At 40.0% G+C, this 27,923-nt stretch overlaps 1 protein-coding gene across 1 annotated transcript in view; it reads left to right on the top strand.

Moving 5' to 3' along the window:
* cdh13 (cadherin 13, H-cadherin (heart)) overlaps positions 1–27,923 on the top strand; it is a 352,583-nt gene that overhangs the window by 254,884 nt on the left and 69,776 nt on the right. Inside the window, exon 9 of the mRNA XM_063480168.1 lies at positions 23,892–24,032. Coding sequence (XP_063336238.1) covers positions 23,892–24,032 — 141 coding nt within the window. The remainder of the gene's footprint in view (positions 1–23,891; positions 24,033–27,923) is intronic.

Below are 27,923 nucleotides of genomic sequence, written 5' to 3'. Positions count from 1 at the left end.
GTGGGAAGGAAAAACTCCCTTTTAACAGGAAGAAACCTCAGACAGAACCAAGTCTTGGGAGAGACTCTCCAAATCCAACGATCAGGAGAGGAAAGGAAAAATGGAAAATACAATCAAACAAGGAGAGGTGCACGAACCACACAAATGATGTCCTGTTGCATGTGAAGCTCCAACGGCGGGGTTTTTGTTTGTTTGTTTGTTTACACCAGGGGTCCCCAATCCCAGTCCATGAGGGCCGGTGTCCCTGCAGGTTTTAGATGTGTCCTTGATCCATGTCATGAAGTTCTCCAGAGGCCTGGTAATGAACTAATCATGTGATTCAGGTGTGTTGACCCAGGGTGAGATCTAAAACCTGCAGGGACACCGGCCCTCGTGGACTGGGATTGGGGACCCCTGGTTTACACCAATGCCGTTTTCATCGACACAACTCTTTATTTTCCCTAAAACAAAATTCCAGTTGATGTGATGCCTTTTTGACCCAGTGGGTGCAGTTTGCTTTGTAAAGAGTGTGAGGAGGGGCACTAGTGCACTTTGAAGTTGATAAAAGCCAAATCATACAGAATTTCTTGTCCTTTCTGGAGACTCTAGACCAGGGGTGTCGGACTCCAGGCCTCGAGGGCCGGTGTCCTGCAGGTTTTAGATCTCACTCTGGGTCAACACACCTGAATAAAATGATTAGCTCATTACCAGGCCTCTGGAGAACTTCAAGACATGTTGAGGAGGTGATTTAGCCGTTTATATCAGCTGTGTTGGATCAAGGACACATCTAAAACCTGCAGGACACCGGCCCTCGAGGCCTGGAGTTCGACGCATGTGCTCTAGACTCTCTTCAGCTTCCCTTTGCACTTTGCTAACCAGATGCTGGTTTCCCCTCTGCATACAGTACTGATTTTTGATCTAAGTCCATCTCACATCAGAAGTATATTTTCCAGTTTATTTTTACGTTGCACTAGTCCTTAATGATTTTGCTGGCATTGGTTGTGTATTGTGATTCAGTACTGCATAGTGTAAACTATAACTATGCATAGTTATTTTCGATGTTTCAGTGACTTTAGTATAAACTGTTCTCACTGTGGGCTCAGAAACCACATTCTGAATACTGTGAATATAATGGCATCTTTTCAAAGGGCAAGTGAGGCCAGAGGCACAGAGAGAAAGACCTCCAGGTCTCTCTGAAAGCTCAAGATACAGTACCCCACGGCTGGGCAGGCGTGTGGCGCCTCACAGCAGCCACGCTTTGACACAGTCACCACACAAACTATGTTTAATGTTTGTTCAGTGGAATGGAGTGCAAAAAAGATTGCATGGATGCTGTTGCCTAACTGTCAGGGAGCTGGTCTAGGTTCAGGCACTGACCTGTATAGAAAGGTGTGTGCTTGATAAGTCCTGTGGCCTCTGTGCCACAAAGATAAGCCGTGTCAGTAAAATAACGAGGCAAGTCACTCACAAACTCTATATACAAATTCATGGTCAGCCAAAACACAGGCTGGCACACACACCTAAATCATACAGCGACCTTTACAAATGCCCGTACTCACCTTTGTGCTGAAATCTGGTTACCTGTGTTATCACTTCAATTGAAAGAGAAATGAAACAAGTGAATTCTCAGAAACTAAAAGAATTAGTGTGGCACTATAGACGTAGTTCATACATTTGGACCAAAGTGGGATACGTTCACAACAGCCCATGCACAGTGTATGTATCCCATGTACTGTACTTTTACTGTAGTATGGTAAATGGTTTTGCCCAAAACAAGTAGTAAAAACCAGTTTTAACAATCAACGATGAGCACATTTAGAGCCAGTTACATGCATTGATGATCCTGTGCTATCTGTTCTTCTCTCCACCTTCTTCAGCTCCATTTAGTCCGTCCACCAGCCAAATGTTATGTACATGCACAGGTTTCATAACCACTCACATGAGGACAGGCGAAGTTAAAACCTTTAGGTTAAAAGCAACTGGAGGGTGACAAGTTTCTGGATGTTTCACACTTCTGCCATCGGGCCTGAGAGTTCCTGAGGACGTTCAGGGCCGCTCAGTTTCTTTCCTTCTGATTAAGATCGAGTCCCCGCACGAACTGGTCAAAAGAAGTTCATACACCTTTGCCAAAGTTTTGGGTTTGAGACACTTTGGTGGCATAGTGACCAGTGATGGGAATAACGGCGTTACTTTTTTCAGTAACGAGTAATCTAACTAATTACTATTTCTATCGTTACAACGCCGTTACCATTACTAACAACAAAATGCGGTCGCGTTACTATTTTTCAACAAACAGACGGTTGAAGGTGTGATCAGTTTACCGCATCTTATATCAGTTGCACAGAAGTTGCTGTAAGTAATCTGGGCGCTACAGCTTTAAGCAGCTGCGCGCTCCCGCGGACGGCAATCACTTTCTGCCCGACGATCACTTTTTGGCACAACACCTGGAGCTCAGGAGGCAAAACAGTCGCATGAGTGCTGCTGTTTGACTGAGGAAGAATAAAGTAGTCGTGGTAAGCCAATCACATGACCACTTAAAGACAAAGCAACAAGGTGATATATACCAGTTTATAAATTGTGTTGATAGGCCACGTAAAACCAGAGTTATGATAAAAATATCTGCAATGTTTGGTTTTCTTCCTGAATACCATCGTTGTTTATATTTACTGCGGGAAGAAACGGTAAAAACAGCGTTTTATAAGAAAAGAGGCTCCAAAGCACTCTCCACCTGTGAGCAAAAACAACCCCCCACCCCCCCTCTCTTTCCTATTCGTCCTAAAAAGTACCATGTCGACCAATCAAAAAATGATATGGCAACGTGGCATCTAGTTGTTAAGAAACGGGAGGACGTTTTAGGAGTGACGGCGGTGTTTTGAGATGTGAGAGATTTGAGACGTTTAGCGCAAATCTTGTGTAGTTAGTGTGTAGTGTAGTCAATAGTTTTGTTGTGTGTGTCAGAACAATGAGGCGACTGCTGAATGTTACAGGTGTTACAGGAGTGATACATCTCCTGTTGTCAGGCCTGCAGGTATCAGGCTGTTGTTCTCCTTTATCTCATAGTGGACAGAAATTATTTTTTGGAGTGGCACAAATAATTTGTGTGGCATCAGATTTGATGCAGAACAGCTGATTGTTCTGTAAATAGTTTGAAATGTTTATTTAAAAAACGCCTTGGCTGCATTTAAAAAATAGCTGCAAAAACTTTGTTGTTTGCCAAACTGAGTTACTTTTTTGAGGAGTAACTATATAATTAATTGCCCAGCATTGGTCATTATATACTATATTTTGCAGACAGAGTTACAGGACTCTCTCCCAGACCACAGACTCATACTCATAATACAAGTCAGAGCTGTATTAAAAAAAATAAAAAAAAGAAAGTTGTGTTTTTGAAATTGGAGTTCAAGTTATTTTTACTTCCAATAGTGTTAACATACTACACAGGTCAATGACTAGATTTTTTTACATTTTCATCGTAAATGGGCTAAAGCAGTTTAAAAGTAGTCTAACATAAATGTAAATGCTGTAATTTGATTATTTTAATACACCATGTAACTTGGATGGATTGGATGTCGCTCTGATGTCGCTCACAGTGGTCCAAGGGATCGCTCAGGGAGTTTGTGTGTTCGCTCAGACACATGAAAAATTAGAGGGAACATTGCATGTCATTAAGTTATAATTCACCAAAAAAAAAAACAATTTTAAAAATGTTTCTACTGTGATGTGATCTATTATTATTATTATTATTATTATTATTATTATTATTGAAGACAATTATGCTGTCAGAACCTCAGTGGTGCACCCTAACTGCACTGTAAAAATGAGCACCTAAAAATTGAGATTTTAAAACTCCTTAAAAACTGCAAATTACTTTCTCAAAAAAGCAAAAGGGGTTCTCCATAGCTATGATGCAGATTCCTGTCTGGGAAATGACCTTTCAAGAGCAAGAATTTCATCTTTACTAGAATTGTAAAATATGAAAAGATTTCTCCTTTACGAAAGGAAAATATATATTTTGTCAGAAATGCTTGATATCATTAGTCCTGACTGAAGGGTGCTAGTATCAAACATACAAAAGCTGTTACAAAGACAAAACCTTAATTTCCCCTTGAATTACTACCAACATTTTTCAACAGCTGCCCTATGATTTGTATCAGTCTGTGCACTGCTCACAGAGGAGAGATGCTATGTGACAACATTTCTATTAGATCGCTCTTAGTCATCAGTATCATACGTATGAAAGAAGGAATCAAATTCAAAGTATTGCAGTCTGTCAAAATGATCAGGTAAGAGCTGATGTAAGCTCATGGTTTTTAGTATGGACACACAGTTTCTGGGGGTGTTGAAATCTTTTATGCTGAAGTGGGAGGATCAAATATTGCAGTATTGCAGTTTAATTTTGGTGTCAAGGATTAGGGAGATTTGAACAGATCCCATTCAAAAGCTTACACACTTTTTTGTGGATAACACTGACTTAGACTTTGATATAAATCCCTCCAAAAAAAGGACAACATTTCTGTTTGAACTACACATTATGCATGTAGCTGCTCTGTGGAAAATTGTCATCCAGTATTGAGATGCCAATGTATTCTGATGTACTGAGTGAAGAGGCGTAGGCTCAGTCAGAGGTAGAGATGCCCCACTTCAAAGATCTGACACGACTGAGAGCTGTAGCGGACGCAGTAAGACATTCAGATACTTCAGCAAAGTTGTATAATAGCAACGAAGACAGAATCGTGCCGTTTAACAAATTGCACAAATGAGAAGTATAATCTCAAGCTGTAGACGTCCTCCTCTACAGGAATCATTTGTTTAAAATCTACAGAGACACAGATTGTTCATTATAAATGTACTCATTACAACAAACACAATCAATTGGGGTCATTGCGCACAAGATTGTAATTGCTCCTTACACAAGTGTCACCACGCCAAACGATTTGGTGGCCATTTTGGCCGATAGTCAAATTACTGTAAGCTTGCAACAGAAATTGATGTTGGCCTTGGTCACTCTAATTAAGGAGCAGAAGAGACACACTGTGCTCGATAAACCACGACTCATGAGAATGTTTTCATTTCATATTTTGCCTCCACTGTGGTTGGAATTACCGTTTAGATTTAAATGTCACCAAAGGGAAAGTTGGGTCCTTCCTTTTGTCACCATAGCTTTACAGCAGTTCCTAAAAAGTGTCACGTTTATTTTCTATGATGCAGAGTGACAGAAGCCAGCAATATTTTGTCCTTTTTATGATATCACAATATGATCTCACAAAAGGTTTGTTTGGGCACATGTTAAAGTGTCACATGATCATCTGAGCTAGGCTGCTCATCAAACATTTGTCATCTTCTACTCATCAAATGTTAAAACCTCAGGTTGGATTTGCTCATGGGAAACACTATAATCACACATTTATACAAACATGCATAAATAAGAGGTTTGCAAGTTTAACTTGCTAATGTCATGAGCAACATGCTCAGTGTTGATACTCGTCTGTTTGAATCTTAGTTAATGCCATGAAATCATGGATCGGGATATCTGTACAACTGCTATCTAAGCCTGAAATGTTGAAATGTTTTATAATACAGATAAAACAGATACAAATTTAGTAAAAATGTCATTTGGCTGCTAAAGTGGTTTTACAAAAACAAACATAACTCTAGTTGTTTAACTCAAATCTCAAAAAACCTTGTGAGATCTTCAAGAATTGACTTGAGTCTGACTTATTCTCGATCATAATCACAGCACTCCACTCGAAGGGTTAAAATCCTGAGGCTGAAGCTATTTTAGGGCAGTCTGATTCTGAATATTGATGAGTCAGATTGCCAGTGGTTGGGGAGAATCAATCCAGTTGAAGAATGGAAGTGTCGGAGCTGCTGTGGCTGTGGCCAAGTTGTTGTGCTGCTTCTTAGAAGGCAGACGTGAGAAGCCTTCCTAAATACATATCTGGCTGTATCTGTATTCCCCGCCTGCACCCAGCAGATGCTGATGGACCCTTAGAGTTGAGCAGATTTACATGTTGGTGAATCCAAGCAGGTGAGTGTGAAATAAAGCATAGCAGGTCAACAGCTTGTTGAAGACAGCGCTGTGCTTAAAGGGATCACTATCACGGAAATGGACTACCACCTTGTGTTCTGATATAAGTCTGAAACCAATGCAGCAATCTTATGTGAGTGTGTGTGTTAAAAATATGTGTGCAAGGTACTCAGCTACAGTCTGTGCTGTAAGCAAAAGCATAATCCCATGTGCTGCTTTGACATGAATCATTCTTTTTACCTTTAGCAGATAAGATTTTATACGTCCTTTATTGTGCCTAACATGACGTGCCTTTGTGTGTGTGCGTGCATTTATGCATGTGTACATGTTTAGACATCTTTGTGAGGACAGAAAATTGGCATGCCACTATGCTTGTGGGGACCAAATGCCCGTCCTCACAAGCTTGAAGGCATTTTTGAGGCTTAAAATGTGGTTTTAGAGTCCGAGTTATAATTAGGTTATGGTTATGGTTAAGGTTAGACATTCATTTTTGATGGTCAGACTTAGGGTAAGCGGCTAGGGACAACATTATGTCAATTAGATGTCCTCACTAAGATATGAAAATGAACATGTGTGTGTGCAAGAAAAGTATCTACTTGTTTCATAAAACTCTGGTGAGAGGTTCCATGCAGCGCTATCGAAATTAGGCTCTATTTGTATTCTATTACATTCTACTTGAAATCACTAGTCTACCGATCATTTACTTGTTTTATGACCAGGAAGCTTAATGACTGCTCAGCAGGAGTCAGGTGGCTGTTTGTTCATTTCTCCTCAGAATTAACTATTTTGATATATTAAATGACTGTTTCTTCCCACGTATTGTTTCCAGTTCAGTAACACAGAACTTAACGTTCAGTTATAATCTTTCTTTCTTATGCAACCTCAGTATAAATCTGCATCTTCATGCCACGTACAGAACTGGCAGCTGCATATATTTGTCTCTTTTCTTCGAGTCCGTTTTTCGAAGCATGCAGATACAACTGTGGACGTTTGTTGACAGCTCAAAGTACTAACCAGCTCCACTTAGCTGAAATAATAACAACTTCTATCTCTGTTTAATTCATTAGCATGGCTTCTTGTGTTTTCACTGACTTGTCCCTTGAATTTGCATGTATTTAGGTGAGGAAATAGAGTGGAATGAGATGCCTGCATTACTATGCATGAGTCTCATTAAAGATGCACTCATCAACTCTATATTTTATTTGGATTCCCGTTGCAGCAGTACAAATCACTGGTAATCAACTGTGGTGACATTTTCCAGCAATTATAAGCAAGCTGTCCTTGTTTCAGCAGGCACTGGGAGACGGATCTCTCCATTTGCCCCACAGTGCCAATGTGACAACTGTTTTGTCCCATGAGAGATAAGGACATTTAGTCTGAGAAGAGGAAGAAAGCCATGAAGAATGTTTTCGATGTGGAATGGGTCGTTTATTTTCCAAATAAATTGTTTAAAAACAAAAAGACATTTTGCTATCTTGTTCACATGACAAAAAGACATAATACCATATTATTATTATTATTTTCACAAAAATAGATCAAGAGTTCAGTAGGTGGAATTGATTCATAAAGAGGCAAATTGAAGGGTTCCTAGTATAAAATTAGGGTTAGTTTGGCGTATTTTTAGTTATTTTGTCTGTGTCTAACTATGACGTATCAAACGATTCAGACAACTAGGAAATCACACAGCCTGTTGTCCTGATCATTATTTTACAGATCTTGCGAGCCGATCGAGTTTTAACCACAGGATCGGTTCAGCCCCCCCAAAAGTGCAAAGTGCAGAAGTCTGGAGAGACGCTAACACCGACTGTGTGTATTAATACATTCAACTTTAGGCAAGGCAAGTTTATTTATATAGCACAATTCAACAGCAAGGTGATTCAAAGTGCTTTACAGAGACATTAAAAAACAAAAACAAATAAAAAGCATGATTTAAAATGGAAAAAAAAGGAAGGAACAGTAGATAAAATCAGTAGTTAAAATGTAAGTGTGCATTTAGATGTGCATTATGGTGTTGAAGTCCTCTGAAGGGAAGGACATGTTTGCACGTTGGAGGTGACACATTTACCAAAGCCTTCACTTTTTACTTCAGTGGATAACTACACTTGGACTCTAAGGGTATTTGCATCCACGTTTTTTCGAGTGGTTGAAGAGAGCTCGTCTCTGAATGTTTTAACTGGCCTGTATCACTCAAGAATACAGATTTAGATTGTGATAACTAGTGACTGCATGTCCTCAGCCTGTGAGAAAGCATCATACAGCCCTGTCAAAAAACCAAAAGGTGCACTACACTGGCCACTAAATCAGCATTATATCGTTATAACATATTTTTTCAACTTTAGTCAAATAAATAACAACTTATGAGCAAATTTTCATCAAACTGAGCCAGTCTGGACAAAGTGCAGTTGTTTGTGCACACTACAAAACCTGGTTAGAAAATAAAATGTTTTAATGGTAAAACTCTTACACTCTTCTATACTGCCAGTTGTATTTCTTTTCCACTTTGAACCCTCCTTGGAGAGATGTGGCAAAACAGACTTCAGTCAGCACACAGATTTAAGCGCTCAGTGTGTGGTCATGCCACCGAATTCCTTATTCCCTAATAAAGAAGTGCTTCAGTAGAAAGGCAAAGACAAAAACAAACAGTAAGATGACACAATCCACATTAAAAGCCATCTTTTTGATACAAGTTCAATATATTTGGCTCTGGTGTTAAATCTATTATTTCTGGCAGATAGTAGCTCCACCTACTCGTCATAGTCACCTTTGGTCAGCACCATTGCTGCTGTCTTGTTGTCCAGCAGCTTTCCAGAAACACCTTTGCAGTTTTAAGGCCATGGACTGTAATGGCCTTTAGTCTGGCAGTCTTTTTATGTCAGCCTTGATGGTTCAGATGGCTGTGCAACTGTGTAATGTTGGGTTTGTGAAGCAAACAAGCAAGCAAAGGTCAGCAGGGAAACAGATATGCTGGTTCTCAGTATGCTGTAACTGAAGTCAACTGAAACTCTGAACTATTCATTATTTAACTACACTGGCTGCAAGAATCTGTAACGATGCGGATATCAACAAAAATGTCAAAAGATAAAAAAATAAAAGTAGTAACTTTGGTTCAAAGTGTAAACGCGTATGTTTACTACTGAATATCTGTTATGTATTGACCACTGAATTAATTACTTTAAACACAGCAGTTTATTTTTGAATTTGACCTGATCAGCTTCCAATTTCACTATAATTGGCTATAAATTTACTAACTTTCCGTTGGAGCACAACCTGCTGCAGTCCCAGAGACAAAGGGAAAGAGCACTGCTTTTGTTAACGTAAGCATTGTAAACAGGCATAAACAGCAGGCATTATATGATTAAGATTGGTCACAGCTGTTGGATGGTATAGATGTGTAACCTCGTTCACTGCAGAAATCTTGATTGTCAAGAAACACACGAGTGTATTGATGCAGGCTGCATCACTGGATATATATAGTTTGTGTTTGTTTTGTGTCCCCACAGGCTTTCATTTGCAAAGTTAGCAAATGACTGCTACAGACTCTCTCCCCAAAGTGTAATGTCATGATGTTAGTAATGGCAGAGTGATAAAAAAAAGAACATACCCACATTTAAAGGGTTTAAGCAAACATCTGTTGCCACTCCCTGTTGTGCACTACAGAAAACTCCACATCAGTAGCTGCTACTTGATGTGGAATTGATGTGTGGTACCAGTGATCTGTGTCTCCCTGTTCCTGGTCTTCAGGGTTTTTTTTTGCTTGCTGAAACAGAGACACTTGGCTAGTTTTGTTTTGTTGAATGTTTATAGAGTTCAATGAAGTAAAATAAGATAAGATAACCTTTATTAGTCCCACACGTGGGAAATTTGTTGATGCAACCAATGGAAACTAACCATGGTGGAAGTTTGTGTAGGTAGACACGATCCCCGGCTACTGAGGCTGGTGATTGGGTCATGGCAGTGACCCAAAGAAATACAAGCGGATACAAGCGGCAGAAATGAGTTTTCTCCAGAGGGTGGCCAGATGACATGCAGTCATAATAATTTAGCAATATCACCACTGATCAGATTTTGTCCATACTTTGCTATCTGCTATTTTTATAAGATAATCAACATCTGTGAGTCATCATCATGTTTCATAGTCTCTTACTCTCTCGCCATATCATATACTCCCCTTATTAAATTTATATGAAGTTCATGCAAACCAATCAAGTGAGTCCAGCGAATGATTAATTGATCCTAATTGGTAGGAGACGAGGAGTATTTGGAGCTGGCTCCCTGGCGGGATGGCCCTGCCACCTCCACTCTCCAATGAATGGCACCCCGTTTGATCTAAACTAATCTAATTAACACTTAAACAGGAACACCTGGGTTCTATACTGAAGGATCTGCGACTGCTGCGCGCACACACACACACACACACACACACACACACACACACACACACACAAATGTGCACGCATGCTTCCCAGATGGGTCTTTGATATTTCCGATGGTGGCAGGCATCATGGTTATGTTTACACTTAACACGAACACACTGTCACTCACATTTACACTTATGTACACACACACACACACACACACACAGACACACACAGTGCATGATCCACTCTGAGTGCAGGACTGTGTGGCAATGAGAGACTATTTCTGTTCCTAATATACATCTAAGTGCTTACTAAATGACGTGATTAGACTGCGGTCTGATGGTGCACCTGATTAGATTAGCCCCGGTTTGTGCTTTCTGCTCTAACTCACCACAGCCTTAAACCCAACCTTGACCCCAATTAGCCCCACACTCATCAGAGAGAGCTGAGGGACACTGGTGCTGCAACAGCTTATCATCTTGCTACTAATTGGCCTGATGAAGCAGGATAAATATGGTTAATGCTGAAATGCAAGAACAAATCAATACGTACACCTTATAAGCCAAAAAACGGAAAGGCGAGAGTATCAAAGAGGTGCTGAGAGAGAAGCTGTGTGAATTTTGCAGTTATTTTGATGCATTCAAAATGGAGAATATAAGAAAAAAATAGAAAGGTTAAATCTCTGTTAGTGGTCATTGCAAATGAGCAATGACGACTCAGCCATCTGGTTTCACTCGCATCATTTTGTCCTTTTGTTCTTAAAAAAGAATCCGTTTATTTGCAGATCTGTGTCTCCTTAGAGATTGAAATTTATTAAACAATTTATTGCTGTTCCATCTGTCCATCCATCTGTCCATCGACCTATACATCCATCCATATGTCCTGGATACCCACTTTGTCAGTGTCATAGTCTTGAGGGATGGGAGATCAGTGCAGCCTGTGTTTTGCCTATGGAAGTAAAATATCGACAGATTGGCAGTATATTGCAGGACATTTGTTATATGGAGGCTACTAATGAGATATTACCCATAGTCGTATCTTGTATGTAGACTCGGTGTGTCAGCATTTTAAAAGTTGGCAGTTTCAGAAACTGTACTTTCAGGAAAGAACTGACATTTTTCGAACAATCTCAGCATAACACAAATACTGTCATTTGCAAAAGCATGGATGCTGGCAGCAAACAATCATAAGAATGCACACTTTACATCAGCTGCTGAGAGAACAGAAGTTTGTAGTACAGTCATTGACGTCTTCTTCTTTCAGCTCTTACCTTTAAGGGTGAACACGGTGGATCACCTGCCTCCACCTCTGTCAGACCTTCCAGCTGCATGTTGTTCTACAGTCACAGCAAAGCAGACCTTTACGTTGAGTTAGATTAGTCTGATGTGCACTTTGACCTGTGCAGGTCAATAAGGCTGAGACCCGGTGGCTGCTCAGTTATGAGCAGGATGCCAGCAAACTGCTTCTTTTTTCAACTTACTGAATATTATGCAGGAGCAAACTAACTCTGATAAAGTGGTGATTATGGCATGACACTGCTAATGGCATGTACCATGCAAACTGAGTGATAGCTATATGTGAGACATTTTATGTTATTTCAATCCCTCATAATAGTGAACAAATGTCTCAGTCAAGGTGTTCTCCAGTATCTTTTTACAAAGAAAAATATTTTAAATAAACAGAATGCAGTGATTTGTAAATCTTATAAACCCTCATTTCTGGACATAGAGAGCATATCAAATGTTTAAAATGAGGTATTTTTCTATTTCACCAAAAATATTTGCTCATTTTGAATTAGAGGGCAACAACACATCTAAAAAATGTTGGGACGAGGCAACAGAAGGCTGGAAAAGTAAGTGGTATTAAAAGGAAACAGCTGGAGGAACATTTAGCAACTAATTATGTTAACTGGCAACAGATCAATAACATAATTGGCTATTAAAAAGAGCATCTTAGAGAGTTTCTCTGAAGTAAAGATAGGCAGAAGTTCACCAGCCTGCAAACTTGTGGAACAATTTCAGACTTTGAATATCTCATCATCTACAATACACAACAGTATCAAAAGACTCAGAGAATCTGAAGACAGGGTGGCATTTTGTGACTTTGGTAACATCACTGAGTGGGCTCAGAATCACTTCCAGAAATCGCTCTCTCGCTGTCCACAAATGGAGGTAAAAGAAATATCATGCAAAGAAGAAGTTATATGTTGCCGTGACTTAGAAAAGGCCACCTTCTTCTGTGGGCCAAACCTCATTTAAAATGGCCCGAGGCAAAGTGGAAAACTGTTCTGTGGTCAGATGAATCAAAATTTGAAATTCTTTTTGGAAAATATGCACAGCGCATCCTCCGGACTAAAGAGAAGAGGGACCTTGGCAGCTTGTTATCAATGCTCGGTTCAAAAGTCTGATTGTATAGAGTCTGTGCATGTGACAGCTTGTACATGTGGTAAGGCTCCATGTCAGTTTGAACATTTGATATGTTTTGTCCTTTTATGAATGAATTATGGATTTATGAGCCTGTATACATTTTACTCGTATCATCGTGTTTGGTTACCAGTTGTCATCTGTTCCCAAATGCACTCTTGTGCTCACCTTCCCTTCCTGTTTGGTTCAGAGCTGAGTTGTTCTGTAGATGGTATCACACAGTTTGAAGCATTAGAACAAATGCACTTTGACTATTTAACTATTAGTTTTCCTTTTTTTGTTTGGTTGTGTTTTGTGCCATTTGTGACTGTGGTAACATAATTTGAAAATGGTTTTCTTATGACCATTTAGGTATTTTACACAGTAAACATTGTGTAACATTGTGTAACACAACATATCACCGAACCACACGAGTGATTGCTGAAGTCGCCTCAAACCTTTGAGCATTAGGGTAACTGCATATACACCTGTATATACCTTTGAGAATTCATGATGTTTTCATTGCAATGATTTGAAGCTAACAGTGTATCTGCAGACCCAAAAGAAAAGAGGCATAATCTGACAAAAGCTTAGTTTGGAAGAGCATTCAAAAAGGGGACAGATGAAATTCAAGGATAGTAAAAAGGAGGAGACAAATACAGAACTCTCGACAGTCCTTAGAGCGTCGAGCATGGGGGGAAAATTGAAGCTTGTTTCACTCGAATGCATGTTGAATTGCTCTCTGTTTTGTCGAGTTTCTTTCCAGTTGAATTATTTGAACTTAGATCATTTTGTTCTCAGTAGAAACGAGCTGAAATGATGGTGGGCAGATACTTGTATTTGTTAAGTCCATATGTCCAAAGTAGTATTTGGACATAGATCACACAGACAGTGTAATCCTGTCATAGAGTCTAATTTTTAATCTTGTGTGTGATGCTGTTTTTGGCCTCGTGCAACCTTGATCAGCCACCGGAGGGAAAAAACCCCAAAAGCTCGGCTTTGATTTAGTGAACTCATGATGCAGCTGCATCTCAGCTCTTTCAGTAAACACTTCCTGAAAGAATTTGAATCAAATGTGCTTCTTCCAAAAGCTACAGAAGCTTCTCGGTGTTTAAAGAGAAACTTCAGATCACTAATCTAAAGTACAGTACATGTATAAACTACATAGCACAGTGAAAGCCAAAGTTCAAAGTCTGTTTATTTTGAATGCCAAACATTCTCATCAAATTATTCAATCTCAGTTTGTCAAGGGCAGCACTTCTCCGCCTTTGTATCGTAATGCACCGAATTCTCCGGTAAACTTTACGAAACATATTTTCTCCACCATCATTTTATTATGTTGATACAGTAACACAGAAACACATTCAGCCATGACTCTGACATTACGGAGCCCTGCGAGGGACACTGGAGTTGAAGATGTCTTTTTGAGAGATCAAAAGTTAAACTTTTTAGGTTCATGCACTTGCAGGTCAGTGCTGAGACCTTTGAAACAACCACGTCTGGACTGGTAATCTGGCATACTGGGCATTTTCCCAGTGAGCTGACACACTTTTGGTCCAACTGGTCAATTGAATGGCTGCTGTGCACCAGCCTTCCAACACTGACAGCAGCCCATTGGTTCGTTTTCATTACTGACACTGTATTGCTCAACTCTACCTTTGCTGTGTGCTCACTGACCCTATAGTTTGGAAGAAGTGACGAAAAGGTGACGCTGAATCCACTTAAATTTACTTAATCCTCTGATTATATGATGATATGGGTGCCGAGTGGGTATTCTGAGCTGCTTGAGGAGGTTACTTTGAATAGCGGGCATCACTGTTTGGCCAACAAAGTGAGTAAAACCTGCAGATTTTTTCACTTGATGAGAATCAGTATTTACTTGTTGTGTTATCCTCATAAAACAAAATCCAGGATAATCAGGTTGTTTTGTTTTTTACAACCCGCACTGAGCCAAACAGAGACATCTCTAGTACCTGATAGGACTGGTAAACAGCAACGAGCCAACAACGAGTACAGCAGAGGTTGTTATATTCTCACGTTGGGGAATATAAAACCCATTTCAGATACACATTGCTTCATGACACACTGCTCACAGAGAAAGTATATTTTTGCTTCACTAACAAATCCTTCCTTTTGTAATTAACATGATATAATTGTCAAGGGGCCACAAGCCTATCTATTTTTGTTACTACTCTCATAAATAGACTTTGGCCTCTTTCTGATAAATCTCACAGAATGTAAGTAGCTACAGGAGATAAGAAACAAGAAGATGGTTTTTGGTGCCTTACTGGACTGCTTACCAAAGTCTGAAAGGCATTTAAGATGATTAACTTGCATTTTTATGCCTTGGGCTTGCTTCCTGAAAGAAAATTAGGAGTTGCACTTCTGTCAGATCAATGAAATTATGTTTTAGCCATTTTGGGCATTTGCCCATTTACATATTTAATCTTCCACACATAACTTTTATGAACAAAATCTTTTCTTTTAGTATTCTTCAGTCCCTTTGGGTGAATGAGAACATGCTAAAGTGAACTCACACATATTCACTGCAGCTGTTTGTTGATATGGACTACATGTACTCAGCCCTGAAATTGTTGATTTAGGAGGAGATCATTTGAACTTTGTTTCCTTTATTCGTCTCTGTCCTTTTATTCTTGTCTAACCATCAAGATCCAGCGTAACCCACCACGTCTTCTTGCTTTTTTTATGCGTTTTATGCGTGATGTGTGTTGCACTGCTGTCACCTGACTTCATTTAACTGCTGTTGCAGGCTGAGATCTATTTTATGCTTGCGTATTTACACAAGGTTTAATATTTTTACAGTGCAGGTGCTTGGAAACTAGATCTTATAACAAGGTGTGTCTAAATAAAGAAAATAAAATGATGGTATAGTGGATAAGATATATTCAGGTCGTAGATGAGTCAGATGAGACATATTCACCTCTGGACTGTTTCCTGTGCAGCTGTTCGATCATTCAATAACTCTCACTGTGTCCATTTGCACTTGGAGCTCTGAAAAATGTGCCCGATCACCTCTGCTGGAACAAATCTGTGATCCTAAAACTTGAATTTTCTGTTTGATGGTGGGAAGAAGTCAGCAGATTTGGAAATTGGTGCAGAAGAGAAAGAAATAATGAGACATGTTATTGATGGCACTGCATCTTCTCAGTATCACCTGCTGCCACCACATCGTGCTATTGGTTAGAGCTTCCAGGATTATTATTGTTATTTACTGAAAAGCTGTTGAGCAACTTTAACCAAAGAAGTTGTCGTAGGATTTGTCAGTTACTATCAGAGCTTTGCGAGAGAGAGAGACCCAACACGCTCCCAGGCCTGTGGCTGAAAAGCTCGGTCAGTCATTTCTCATGGATTCATCTTTTTTGACACAGAGGTGTCCCAAATGGGAACAACCGAGAAGGAAAAAAAGTTTTTATAGCAGCTGTTAGTCACTCCTTTACTTCAGTGCTTTATGAGTTACCCAGTTATACATGAGAATACCCTCTATTTCTCATGTATAACTGATCGATGGTGCCTACGAATTCGAAAATTTTACAAAGTCAAGTAAAATATTTGGTTAAGTGATGCATCTGTATAATCTGTGTGCTAAAAACAGGCTACTTTCCCCATCTTTATATAGATATACACTGCAGTGCTGGTGGAGAGAAAGATGTAGCACGTGGGCAACGACTTCAGATGATTAAACCTTTTGAGAAAATACTTTAGGGCTTCATGTATTCCTAAGAGAGAGAAGAACATTTTTCAATGTCACAGAGAGCATCTATCTCTGGATATTTCACATTCATCACGTTCGCACATCAAGACCATTTTGTCCTGCATATGTATGACTTAAAAACAATTAATGCCCAATCATTAAATTTCCATCTATGTAGAATTTGCTTAAGTTTCATTTCAACATGCATAAAGTCAAATGGAGCCATTACTGGATGGATTACTGCATTGGCTAAGTGGGCACATGTACAGTGTGTACAGGCTGCTTCCTTTAAATTAAAAGACTATTGAAGATTATAAAAAATATTTTTCTATATTTGTGAATTAAATCATGCCATAATAATGACCATAAGTCAACTGCAAACTCAGAAGGTCAGCAAACAGTATCCTGAAGCGTGAACTATCAGCAGATGTGCAAGTACTGTAGTCTCCTGGGAACAATGTGAACGCTAATGCTGTTAGCCAAAATTCAATGCTAGCAATACCAGACTGGTTGCAGAGGATAGTTGATATAATTGTGGTCTTGTGTGAATATACTTTGTGTAGAAGATGCACATGAAGTACATAATGGATGCATGGATCTATTATTTTTAATGGAGTTCTTATCCTGAAGTTTATCACCTAATAACACACGTGCAGCTAAATGTTCTCTCTCTGGCCTTTACATGAACAAGCCCACGTAACTATTTTGATCAAACACACAAGAAGCTGCAAAATCTCTTTATAATAATAACAAGAAAAGAAAAGAAGATTTATCAAAGAGGTAGCCACACTGCCACCGACACCTACATGATTCTGTTGTGGATGCTAAAAATGCATAAGAGGCTGATGAAAGAAACAGAAAGAAACACTTGTGCAGGTTCAAGTGGCCCAGATAAGAGCCTCAAGTGTCTTCCATCATACTGTAATTAACTGTTGTCAAAGTGATTAATCATGTGTCTACAGGGGTGGAGTGCAGGAGGTTGCCGGCATTTGTTGAGTTGATTTTGAGGCAGATAGACAATGTGTTTGCACTCCAGTTACTGCTAAAAGTTATAACTGCATCAAACATCCGGAAATACGTCTACTAGACTGAGACGGCAGCATTGTAACCTGCTGTATGTAAGACAACGTGCACGCTTTGATTTGAGTGGCAGGAATTAAGAAAAAGTACAAGAGTGATTTTCAAGCTTTTTGCTTTTAACCTGTACAAATAAAATAAAATATATATTCTAATCTTGCTTATTATTGTCTCTGTGAGGTAAAGCTTGTGCTCCCCAAGCGTCACAAATATCAGTATGGATACTCATACTCTGAGGTAGTAAGGCTTGATAGTGAGAGATGATACAGCACAATCATAAAGGTATGCATTTCTTTGTTGTTGTTATTTACTATAGGTGCTGAAAACAGCCTGCCTAGTGCAACTAGCAGAAAATAAAAGTTCTTCAGGCAAAGATCAGACATTTTCTGTAGACCTTAAAAAAGCACCGTTTGATAATTATATAATTATGCCGTCTTTTCAATATCAAGGACAAAAGAAACGTTGGAGTTTGCCCCCCACGCCTTTCTTAAAATTTGCTCTCCACCACAAAAAATGTGAAGCACAATGAAGTAAAGGTGAGAGGAATAATGTTGCTCCGGTAGAAATTCTGTCACTAGCGGAGTTTTATATAACTCACGTTAACTTTTTTTTCCTAAGCCTTTTTATGCCTGTCATCATTTCACTAAGCATTTGAAAAGAGGCCAGAAGAATAGCCAGTGGTTCGGTGCTGTGAGTGAGCACTACCGAAGGGCCAGAGGAGAACAAAGAGCCCACTGCCAATTTGATTATAATATCACACCTTTTCAGAGAGTTAATGTGGTGTCTCAGATGTCAGACTGCTCTCTTTCTCTCATTCTGTTCTCATCCTTTCCTCGCTTATCCCCATCATTTCTCTGTCTGTCTCTCCACCGCTCTGTTCTTCTCATCCTTTCTTTTCTCCCTGCTTTGTGGCCTTACTTGAGAGGCTTTGATAAAAAAATCCTTTCAAGGTAGAATGCGATGGCCTGAAATGTCATTCCCAGATCAGATGTCGCTGAAACGAGGCCCGTCATATCATTCGGTGCGCTCGACTTCATTAGTTCTTTGTTCGGTTTTACGTCATCTTTCGCCACCGCAATCGCTCAATGAAATCACCTGTGGATTCCTAGTTTTTCCTCCCACTTATGTTTTACAAAAATCATTATACTGTACATAGAGAAGAAGACGGTGCCATTCTTCATATGAATAAAGGAATTTCTCTCATTCTGGCGTCCATTCTTCTAATAGTTCAAGAGTTCAGCAGACGTTTCATTTGACATTTCTAAATAAAACTCAGCAGCGCTTGACAAAAATATATCTGCCTTTCAGTCAACCTGAACTAAAAATAAGACCAACCTGCTCATTAAACACTGAATTGTCTATTTAAAGACTCGTAGTAATTTATACAGCGGTTATTGGTTAACAGGATATGATCCCATGATTTTATGTTGCACTGCCAGGAGTGCAGTTTCCTACACATGAAGTTCATTGTTATGTTATATCTATATGTGTTAGTATTTGCTGAAGCTAATGTTAGAATAGCTTAGTTAGAAAAGGAGAATCGAGACTATAGGACTGCATGACAGAGACACAGAGACACAGATAACTGCTAATTAGTGATATGTAATGTACAAATAATATAAACCAATCACAAAATGTGAGGAAATTTGCATTTGGTTCATTACTTGTAACAAGACTATAGAATAGAATAGAATAGAATAGACCTTTGTTAATCCCTTGGGGAGGTCCGATCAGGGAAATCATGGTTCTAGTAACACACTGCCATTTCTCCTTAAATACAAATGAGGAAAAACATACCAAGCAGATTCAAGTAGAATAGAATATTAAGAATAAAATATGAACTATTTGTGGGTTGAGCAGCAGAGATGAGCATGTGGGTTGCACCCGTGAAAATTTTGCCAACTTGCTTATTCTGCTTCTGACTCTGAGCTTCTGGTAGCACAGGTGCTGACAATCAGGTGGCTGATTGGTATCTTATTAGCAGCACCTGTGAGCAGCGGTCACTTGGTGTCTGCTCTAAGCATATAATCCCTGACTGATCCAGGTAGGGCCTGTGCCAAAGGGCAACTTCAAGCTGGTTCTCTGCAAAGCCAGTTGCAGCATTATTTGGAGTGAGCCGTAGTACCAGAAACAAATGGATGTGCCCAAGTTTCATATAATGGGCGACATTACATCAAAGAAATATTCAACCAAACACAAATGCCCTTATTTTTTATTAAGTTTGTTATAACATAACTCAGCAAAACCCCATGGCTTCTTACACAGGCGGTTAGTGCAATTAACCACACCGCGACTCGACTTTGCAAAGTGAAATACCCAGGGGAAAAGTAACTTTTTTGATGGACTATGGCAGCATTGCTGCTCAGAAGTTTAATTGAGTGTTTCCAGACGGATTAACAAGAGGCTGAAAAATTAAGAAGCTAACTGAGAGGAGTATCTCAATCAGCATGCTGCCAGTGGAAGTTTTCTGACACCTGGAGGGAAAATTCCCTTTCGCTGTAACTCTCGCCCAGAGTGAATGTGAACATCTTTTCCTGGCCAGATACTGCCAGGGAGTTTATAATTGAGTTGAGACTCAGGAAATACTCATTAAGACGTTGTCAGTCGCCAGAGGAGGCCACGCTGAATGTGTTTAGACACCACTGAGACTGCAGGTATCCCAGAGCCTTGCTCTTCTCCAGCTGGAGGGCAAAAGTATACGTCTGTGCTCAGGTGTGGATGCGTCTGTGTGTTTTGAAGCCAGCATGTGTGTATTCACATGTGGTTGTGTGCAAGGGTTTAATAAACTCACAGGTTCACGGAGCACCATCTGCCTGCTCGCGTTTGATCGAACAGGAGCTGGTTGTGAGGGGCGGAGCTGTCACCCACCATGTCTGACAAACTATTGATAGAAACACCTGTTTACTGTCTTGCCTTTGCACCCACAGTCTACCACGCAGCAGCTTCTTGAATGAATGGAGTTGATGTCTGGAGTCTGTACTGGCTTCTCGGCTGGTCATCTGCACATAAACCCACAGAGCATTCTCATTCCCAACGCGCAACATACCGACCATCTGTCACGGCCCGAGGCGGGACATAGTAACGCCAAAGGTACCCTTCCACGTCCTTGTGAGACGCTCTGGATTGTTAAAAGCAGCTTTCTAATGTAGCCCTAACCTTAGCCATAACCTCACATTTATAGATTCTTACGCCTTGGAACGCGTAACATACAGAGTCAGTCACATTGCGTCGGTATGTTATGTGTTGGGATGAGAACGTGTTGAAACCCAATATAAAAACAGCTTTTTGGGTTAATTTAGCATTTACATGTTTTATTTTTAATGTTTTAGAGTAAAGTACGTAGTCATCCCAGCTATTTAAATGTTCAACACTGAACATTGTTTTTAAAATCAATATAAGTTTGAAACAAAAACGTGTATTTCACTCTGTCTGATGTAAGGAAATGTGGGAAATATGGCGCTGATAAGAATTAATAAGCATCACTAATCAAAAATACGTGTTGTCTTTATGGGAAAATTAGGCAGAAATAACCATTTAAATTATCCAGTGATATAATCTAAGAGTGGAATCGGCTTAAAATTAAATAGTAGTTTATCTTTATAATAAGTGTAGTGTGTGTATATAATAACTTGAAGAAAGAATAGAAATAATAATAGAAAATAATTTAATGAGGCACATGTACAATATATGATGTACAAAATTTAAGGCAAAAGCTCTATATGTATAAAAAAGTATTGATTGTTGCAACATACTAAAACATAAAAAGTTAAGATGGTGTGAAAGCTGTTGATATAAACATGTAATAAAAATATAGTTGATGACTGTAAAAGCAGAATTTTCTTGAAAAATGTAACATGTGAAAAAATGTGAATAAGTAGTAGCTTCCACCGTTCACCTGCTGCACGCTGAAAATTAATTTGTTTAAACTGAGTTTAGAATTGGCAGAAATTAATTTTGACCTTGTTTTGCTGAAATCTACTTCTAATAAGAGGTGCTATGATCTTCTCGCACTCGGGGATCATAAAATGCATCCCTCCATGGTTTGGTGGCCTCCTTCAACAGGGTCATTTAAGTCAGGCAGTTGGGAGAACGGCCTTTTTGATGATATCTGTGTGTGTGTGTGTGTGTGTGTGTGTGTGTGTGTGTGTGTGTGTGTGTGTGTGTGTGTGTGTGTGTCAGATTTGCTATTTAGCTCAGTCTGCAGTTCCTTATGCTAAATTCTGGTTGATGCGATAATTAAAATGAGCCTGAAGGTGTGTAGCCAATGATCTCTCCCTGCCTGTCTCAGATGAAATTGATTAGAGCAATATCTCCAATGAACAGGCTAAGGTACACATACATGCACACACTGACAACTGCTGCTGCCACTCAGTTTGACAGTGAGCAGAGCACAGGAGGGGTGTGTGTGTGTGTGTGTGTGTGTGTGTGTGTGTGTGTGTGTGTGTGTGTGTGTGTGTGCGTGCAGGCTGGGTAATATCAGGTCACAGGCCTTTGTCCATAAACAATAACTTTCTCACTAACAAGGTCACGTCTCCAAACATTTAAAGATCAGGGGCATGATCAGATACATAGGTGGTTAAAGGATGTTCAGATTATTAATGCAACTGGAGAGAATGTGTCAGACAGTTTATTAGGTACAACAGTACTAGTTTGGACCCCCTTTTGCATTCAGAACTGCTACACGTCAACAGTCCTCTCCTGGGATCAGTTAACTGTGGAGGAAATTTGAGTACAGTGAATTTATTGTCATGCTGAAGAAACCAGTATGAGATCATGTGAGCTTTGTGACAGGGTTCATTATGCTGCTGGAAGCATCCGTCAGAGGATGGGAGCACTGTAGCCCATCTACCTCATGGTCCAATATGTTATGCTTTCAGAGATGCTCTTCTCCAAACCTTAGTTGGTTGTAATAGCAGGTTATGTGAGTTACTTCTGCATTCCTATCAACTCAAACCAGCCATTCTGCTCTGACATCTGACACAAGGCATTTAAACCCAGAGAGCTGCCACTCGCTGGATATTTGTCTCTTTTTCTGACCGTTCCCTATAAACCGTAGAGGTGGCTGTGTGGGGAAAACTCCCAGCAGATCAGCAGTTTCTGAAATATCCAGAGCAGCCCACCTGGCGCCGACGGCAATGCCACATCCAACTTAAATCACCATTGGGATTCTCAGTTTGAACTTTAACAGGATGAACTGAACGTGTCGAAAAACGAAAAGCCATTTTTCTCTATATGACCCCAAAACAGAAACAAAACAGAGACAAGTATAAGAAGGAAAAAGACCCCAATGATGAATGATGGGTTTCTTTTTTAGATACAAAATAGCAAATATTGGGACAGTTACATAATTTGCGTCTAAGTACGTTCCAGGGTGTCCATCCATCCGTTTCTGTACCGGGGCACAGTGAGGTGACTCTACAGTGCAGGATCGCTCCACCAGCGTTTTCACTCAGACAGATGGATGAAGTTTATTAAGCATGTGACAGTTAACACCTCCAGTGGAGCAAAAACACTGCAGCGAATAAATAAAAGTTGGCTTTACCAGCCCCTTCTCCCTGCTATTTATACACTGGAGTTAACATTTCTGTTAGACATGAATTATTTCAATGAATTATTGTTGCTGCTCTGATCATTATGAATGTCACTCCCCCTCGCTCTATCTATAAGCTATATTTCTCCAATTGTTGTATAGATTGAAGATGCTGGCAGGTCACAAATGGATTAAGTGTCTTATTTTGGTTTGTTTTCAGGAGGTCTGCTTTATAACCAAGGCCACAGCCATCTCGCTAGCTTGTGAAGGACTTAATTTGAGTTTTAAGGCTGAATTAAAGTGCACTCAGTTTGGGGTTTAATCATCGACTCATTCTTTAAACTACAACATCTAATCAACAAAAATAGCCAGAAACGTTGGAGTGGAGATTCTAAAAGCAAGGCAATACTTCAAACACAGTGTGAAGTATAATTTCACTAATGAGAGGGACAAAAATAGTCTTTTCACGCACGGCTGAGAGCACAGTGGAGGATGCGCGAAAAAACATAATGTGTGCTCTTGACCTTTCATTAGAGATGCAGCGAGTGTTTACTGGAGCTTTTAACACTTGTGTCTGAGCAGGAAGGTGCATATAAAGGACCTTACAGTGATGTTAAAATTGTTAGCTTTTCTCTGACAGAAACAATGTAGCAACTTAAATGGCTCCTCGTTAACCTCGTGGTGTTATTACTCATAGTTTCTTGAATATTCAGGTAGAGGTAGGTATAGATTGTCAACAATATTCTTATATCTTCTGCATACTTCTGAACATTTTTCTGTGTCTCACTGTGTATTTATTTTCCAGACCCTGCCAACCACAACATACGAGTTAGAGATCATGGCCAAGGACATGGCAGGAAGTGAGGTGGGCCTAACAGGAACAACCACTGCTACCATTACCATAACAGATAAGAACGACCATGCCCCAGAGTTCACACATCCGCTGGTGAGAAACTTCCCTTTTTCGCTCTCTGCTTTTTCTTAATGCTCGCTTAGGTTTTTTTTGTCTGCTGTGTGAGGTCACTTGTCTCCTGCGTGCAGTTTCCCCACCAGAAAAGTCAAAGATTACTGTGGCTAATAAAGGAACTGCGTCTTTAAGAAGGTATGACATCATAATAGTACAGATACATCCCAGTGGCATCTCTCTCTGTTATGGAGACAATAAGTTATGACAATAATAACTGTACCACTTCAAATATAAACATTCAAACAACACCTCAGATTTTGTGAAGTAATAGATTACTGCATAAAGTATTTGTGCTCAGGGGAATTAACTGTACAACAGTCAGATTAATGCATATTTTCAAATAATATTACTTTGCCATATTTGGGTCTATTTTAGTGTGAAAACAGAATTTGCTTTCCTTTTCGGGTATTTGTGATCTGAAACGTGGGCAGGAAACTACGGAGCCCCTCTGATGACATGGTCCAAAAAATAAATAAATTGTGGCCACAAAATACTACTTCGTGGGCACGAAATGCTAATTTGTGGGCACGAAACACTTGACCGATAACCGTGATCCTTCCCAGGCCCTTGCAGTTGGTTGACAATAAAATCTATCCTGGCGTCCAGGTCGTACTTACGTCTGTAAAGCAACTTGGCTCTCAATATCCTGTTTAAATGTCTCTCCGTAATAATGGTTCCTTGCATTGCAGGCTTTTCAAAATGCATTTGTAGCTCATTCCCAGCCTAAAATAAAACTCATTCATACTGTCTCTGTCCATGGTGTATAGGTTTAGCCTAATATTATGCTTATGTCTCTACGCAGCTGTCCAGGAATTGTATCAATATGATGTGCGCACGTTATACTATTTCGTTGCCACAAATGCGTAATTCGTTGCCACGTTATACCCAATTCGTGCCCACAAATTAGCATTTCGTGGGCACGTTAACCTATTTCGAGGGCACGAAGTAGTATTTTGTGGCCACAATTTATTTATTTTTTGGACCATGTCATCAGAGGGGCTCCGTAGGAAACAGTTAGAATGTTGACAGTAAGGTTGTTGTAATACCGCAATTTAAAAAACACCCATACCCAGGAAAATACTGATGCCTGATATTGTTTTGAGCGCCAATAAGCTAAACTTAAAATAAATATTATTATGTCTTTATAAGCTTATTGGTACTCTGAAGTTGGGACTCCACGGTAGTCCCAGTTTCTCATGTGAACCCTTGGGTGCTTTAGACATGCATAAACACATCGTAGACCTAGTTGAACCTGATACACTGACGGCCAGAATGAACAACATAAACCAGCCGCATCATACATCGTCTTATTTTCTGATATTTTCAATTTTGCATTCAGTAAAATTGTGCTTCTTCTTTGCTGTTTTTCTGTGTTTTGTGCGCTGTGACAGAGACGCTGTTTTTACAACAAGCCTGAACTCTTGGTAATGTAGTAATCATGGTCTTTAAGGCAATGGTTTATGCAGAGTTGCCCTTTGCAATGACTTGACAGATGGACTTTGTTTATGGAGACATACACTGGTGCTACACTCAGTTGCTTCTACACATACTTCATGTACATGTGTTTGTTCACCCAGCTCATGAACTTGTCTGAGTCAGTGTGACCTTTCGTTTTCTCATATGAAGATATTTCATCCTTCTCTTCAAAAGGTAAAGTTCAAGAAAACCCCGAACAGATGGCAGAAGGTGTGTGTGTGTGTGATGCAGGTACAGAGGCCGCATAAGGAAACCACTGAGCAGGAGTGGTAGCATTCCTTCTTTTGAATGAACTAGACTGTTGATTTGAATATTTCTAAAGTTAAAAATCAACACAAAGTTAGTCATGAAATGACATAAAACACATAAAATAACCGTAAAATCGTTTAACAGTCAGAGAGAGAGTGCCCTGTAGTACGCCCTCCACATGAATTTGTTATGAGTTGCCCCCTTGGTTGTTTTGCTGCCTTCATGCCTCCCGTTCACCTCTGGAGCTGCAAAAACACGGAGAAAGAATGAGGTCCACTAGATAAAGACCCACCTTCCACCTTAAGGTGCAGTTCCAACACTGACTTGTGTGTTTTTTAATAGAAATGCCCACAGCTGTTGTCAGGTTTTGAGACACATAAAACTTTGCCCTAACCAAACCTCCCCCGCAGCCCTCCCATGATACATCGAGGTGTCAGGGGAGCTTGTAAGGAGCGCAGCTCAGACGTGAAATGTTACAGCTCAGAGGGCTCGGCAGGGCCACGCAGAGTGCACCGTGTCCGTGTCCCAGTTAATGTTCTCATTCCTCACTGGGAAGAGATATGTTTAATGCCACGGAGAAATTGAGCTTTTATAAAACAAGTGTTTGAGGACGTTAAGCTCCCTGTGTAAATCCTTTACCCTGCTCTCTCCCTGACCGCTTCTCAACCTGCCCATGAATCATCTACGACTCCTCCAATGAACGCCATCATATTGTGAATGTGCCGGTGAGCGTGCGCTGGTGCTAAGCCTGTGTCAGCAGCTGCTCTCGAGCTTTCACCATATAAATTATTCAGCTAAATATTCAAGGCTTTTCATAGAACTTTGTGCAGGCCCTCCTTAAGAAGACTCTCGAGTTGTCTGTTTCTGGTGACACCCCCTCCTGTAGACCACGTGTAAGCTTTAAAAGCTCCTTTTCCAGCTTATGAGAAGAACTCACACAGCGGAAGATGGAGAACAGGATGAAAAGATGAGTAAAAAAAGGACAATTTTACTCATAGACATAAGTAGAGGCAAGAAAAGGAGAAAAAATCACATTTTCAGGAGACGTTATGCTGTTATTATTCATTAAATGCACTGTTGCTGGATTTTTTTTGAGTTGACATTTTGGATGAATTCAGCAAACATAATCCCTACGCAGGGTGCCTCTGTTTTTTCTCAGAATTACCTACCACAGCTCTACGCAGAGAGACAACCATCATGCTTTAGAAAGTTTAGCTTCAGACCAGCACTCGTCTACTTGGATCAACCGAACGGAGAGTCTGTTTTCCTTTTCCTCTTTCTAATTTGTAAAAAAGGCAGGTGAAAAAGAGTTTTCACTGGGTTCTGTGCAGGCCTGCGAAAAGCTAAGTACATCCATAGGAATGAATAAGATGAGGCCCAGCCAAGTGCTGCTAATCAAATGCATTTCAACTGAGCAATTATCAGAGGAGGGGATGTCACAGCAAAGTTTTCAGACTGTGCAGTGCTCAGAGAGCTTCAGAGCTCAGTTAGCATGTAAATGTTAACGTTCTCCCTGTAAAACAAGTGTGGCTTGTTTGGAAGGATATCCAGTAGAAATCACATGACTTTGGACATGCAAGACCAAAAGGGGAATATTTGTCCACAACGCACCACGCTATGTTTGGCAAAACACAAAGAGAACACATCAGCACTCAGACATCGAATACCAACTGTCGAGTGGTGGACGGGTGATGATTTGGGCTTGTTTTTGTAGCAACAGGACCTGGGCACCTTGCAGTCATTCAGTCTACCATGGACATCTATTCTAGAGCCAAATGTGAGGCCATCTGTGTGACAGTTAAAGCTTCAAGTCCAGACAAATGCTGTGGCAAAACCTTAGGAGAGCTTCCCATAAACAAATAGCCACAAGTTTGATAAAATAAAGCTACGCTGAAAAGACGAGCGGGATCGAATAGCTTCACAATGATGTGAGAGAGCGATAAACTCATATAGAAAACAATCACTTCAAGTTATTGCTTTTAGTTGGATAGTTAGTTTTTCACAGTACTCGTTCTGTTTCACGTGATCTTACACTTCACATAAACAAACAATGGAAATGAGCAAATATCACGTTTATGCTTTGAAATGGGATAGTGGTTAGTTACTGTGTTTCTCATGCTGTCATTAGCTGCTGATGCTACGGGC

The sequence above is a fragment of the Pelmatolapia mariae genome, linkage group LG7, assembly GCF_036321145.2.
Source record: "Pelmatolapia mariae isolate MD_Pm_ZW linkage group LG7, Pm_UMD_F_2, whole genome shotgun sequence".
Taxonomy (NCBI): Eukaryota; Metazoa; Chordata; class Actinopteri; order Cichliformes; family Cichlidae; genus Pelmatolapia; species Pelmatolapia mariae.
This window is presented reverse-complemented; position numbering and strand designations above follow the sequence as displayed.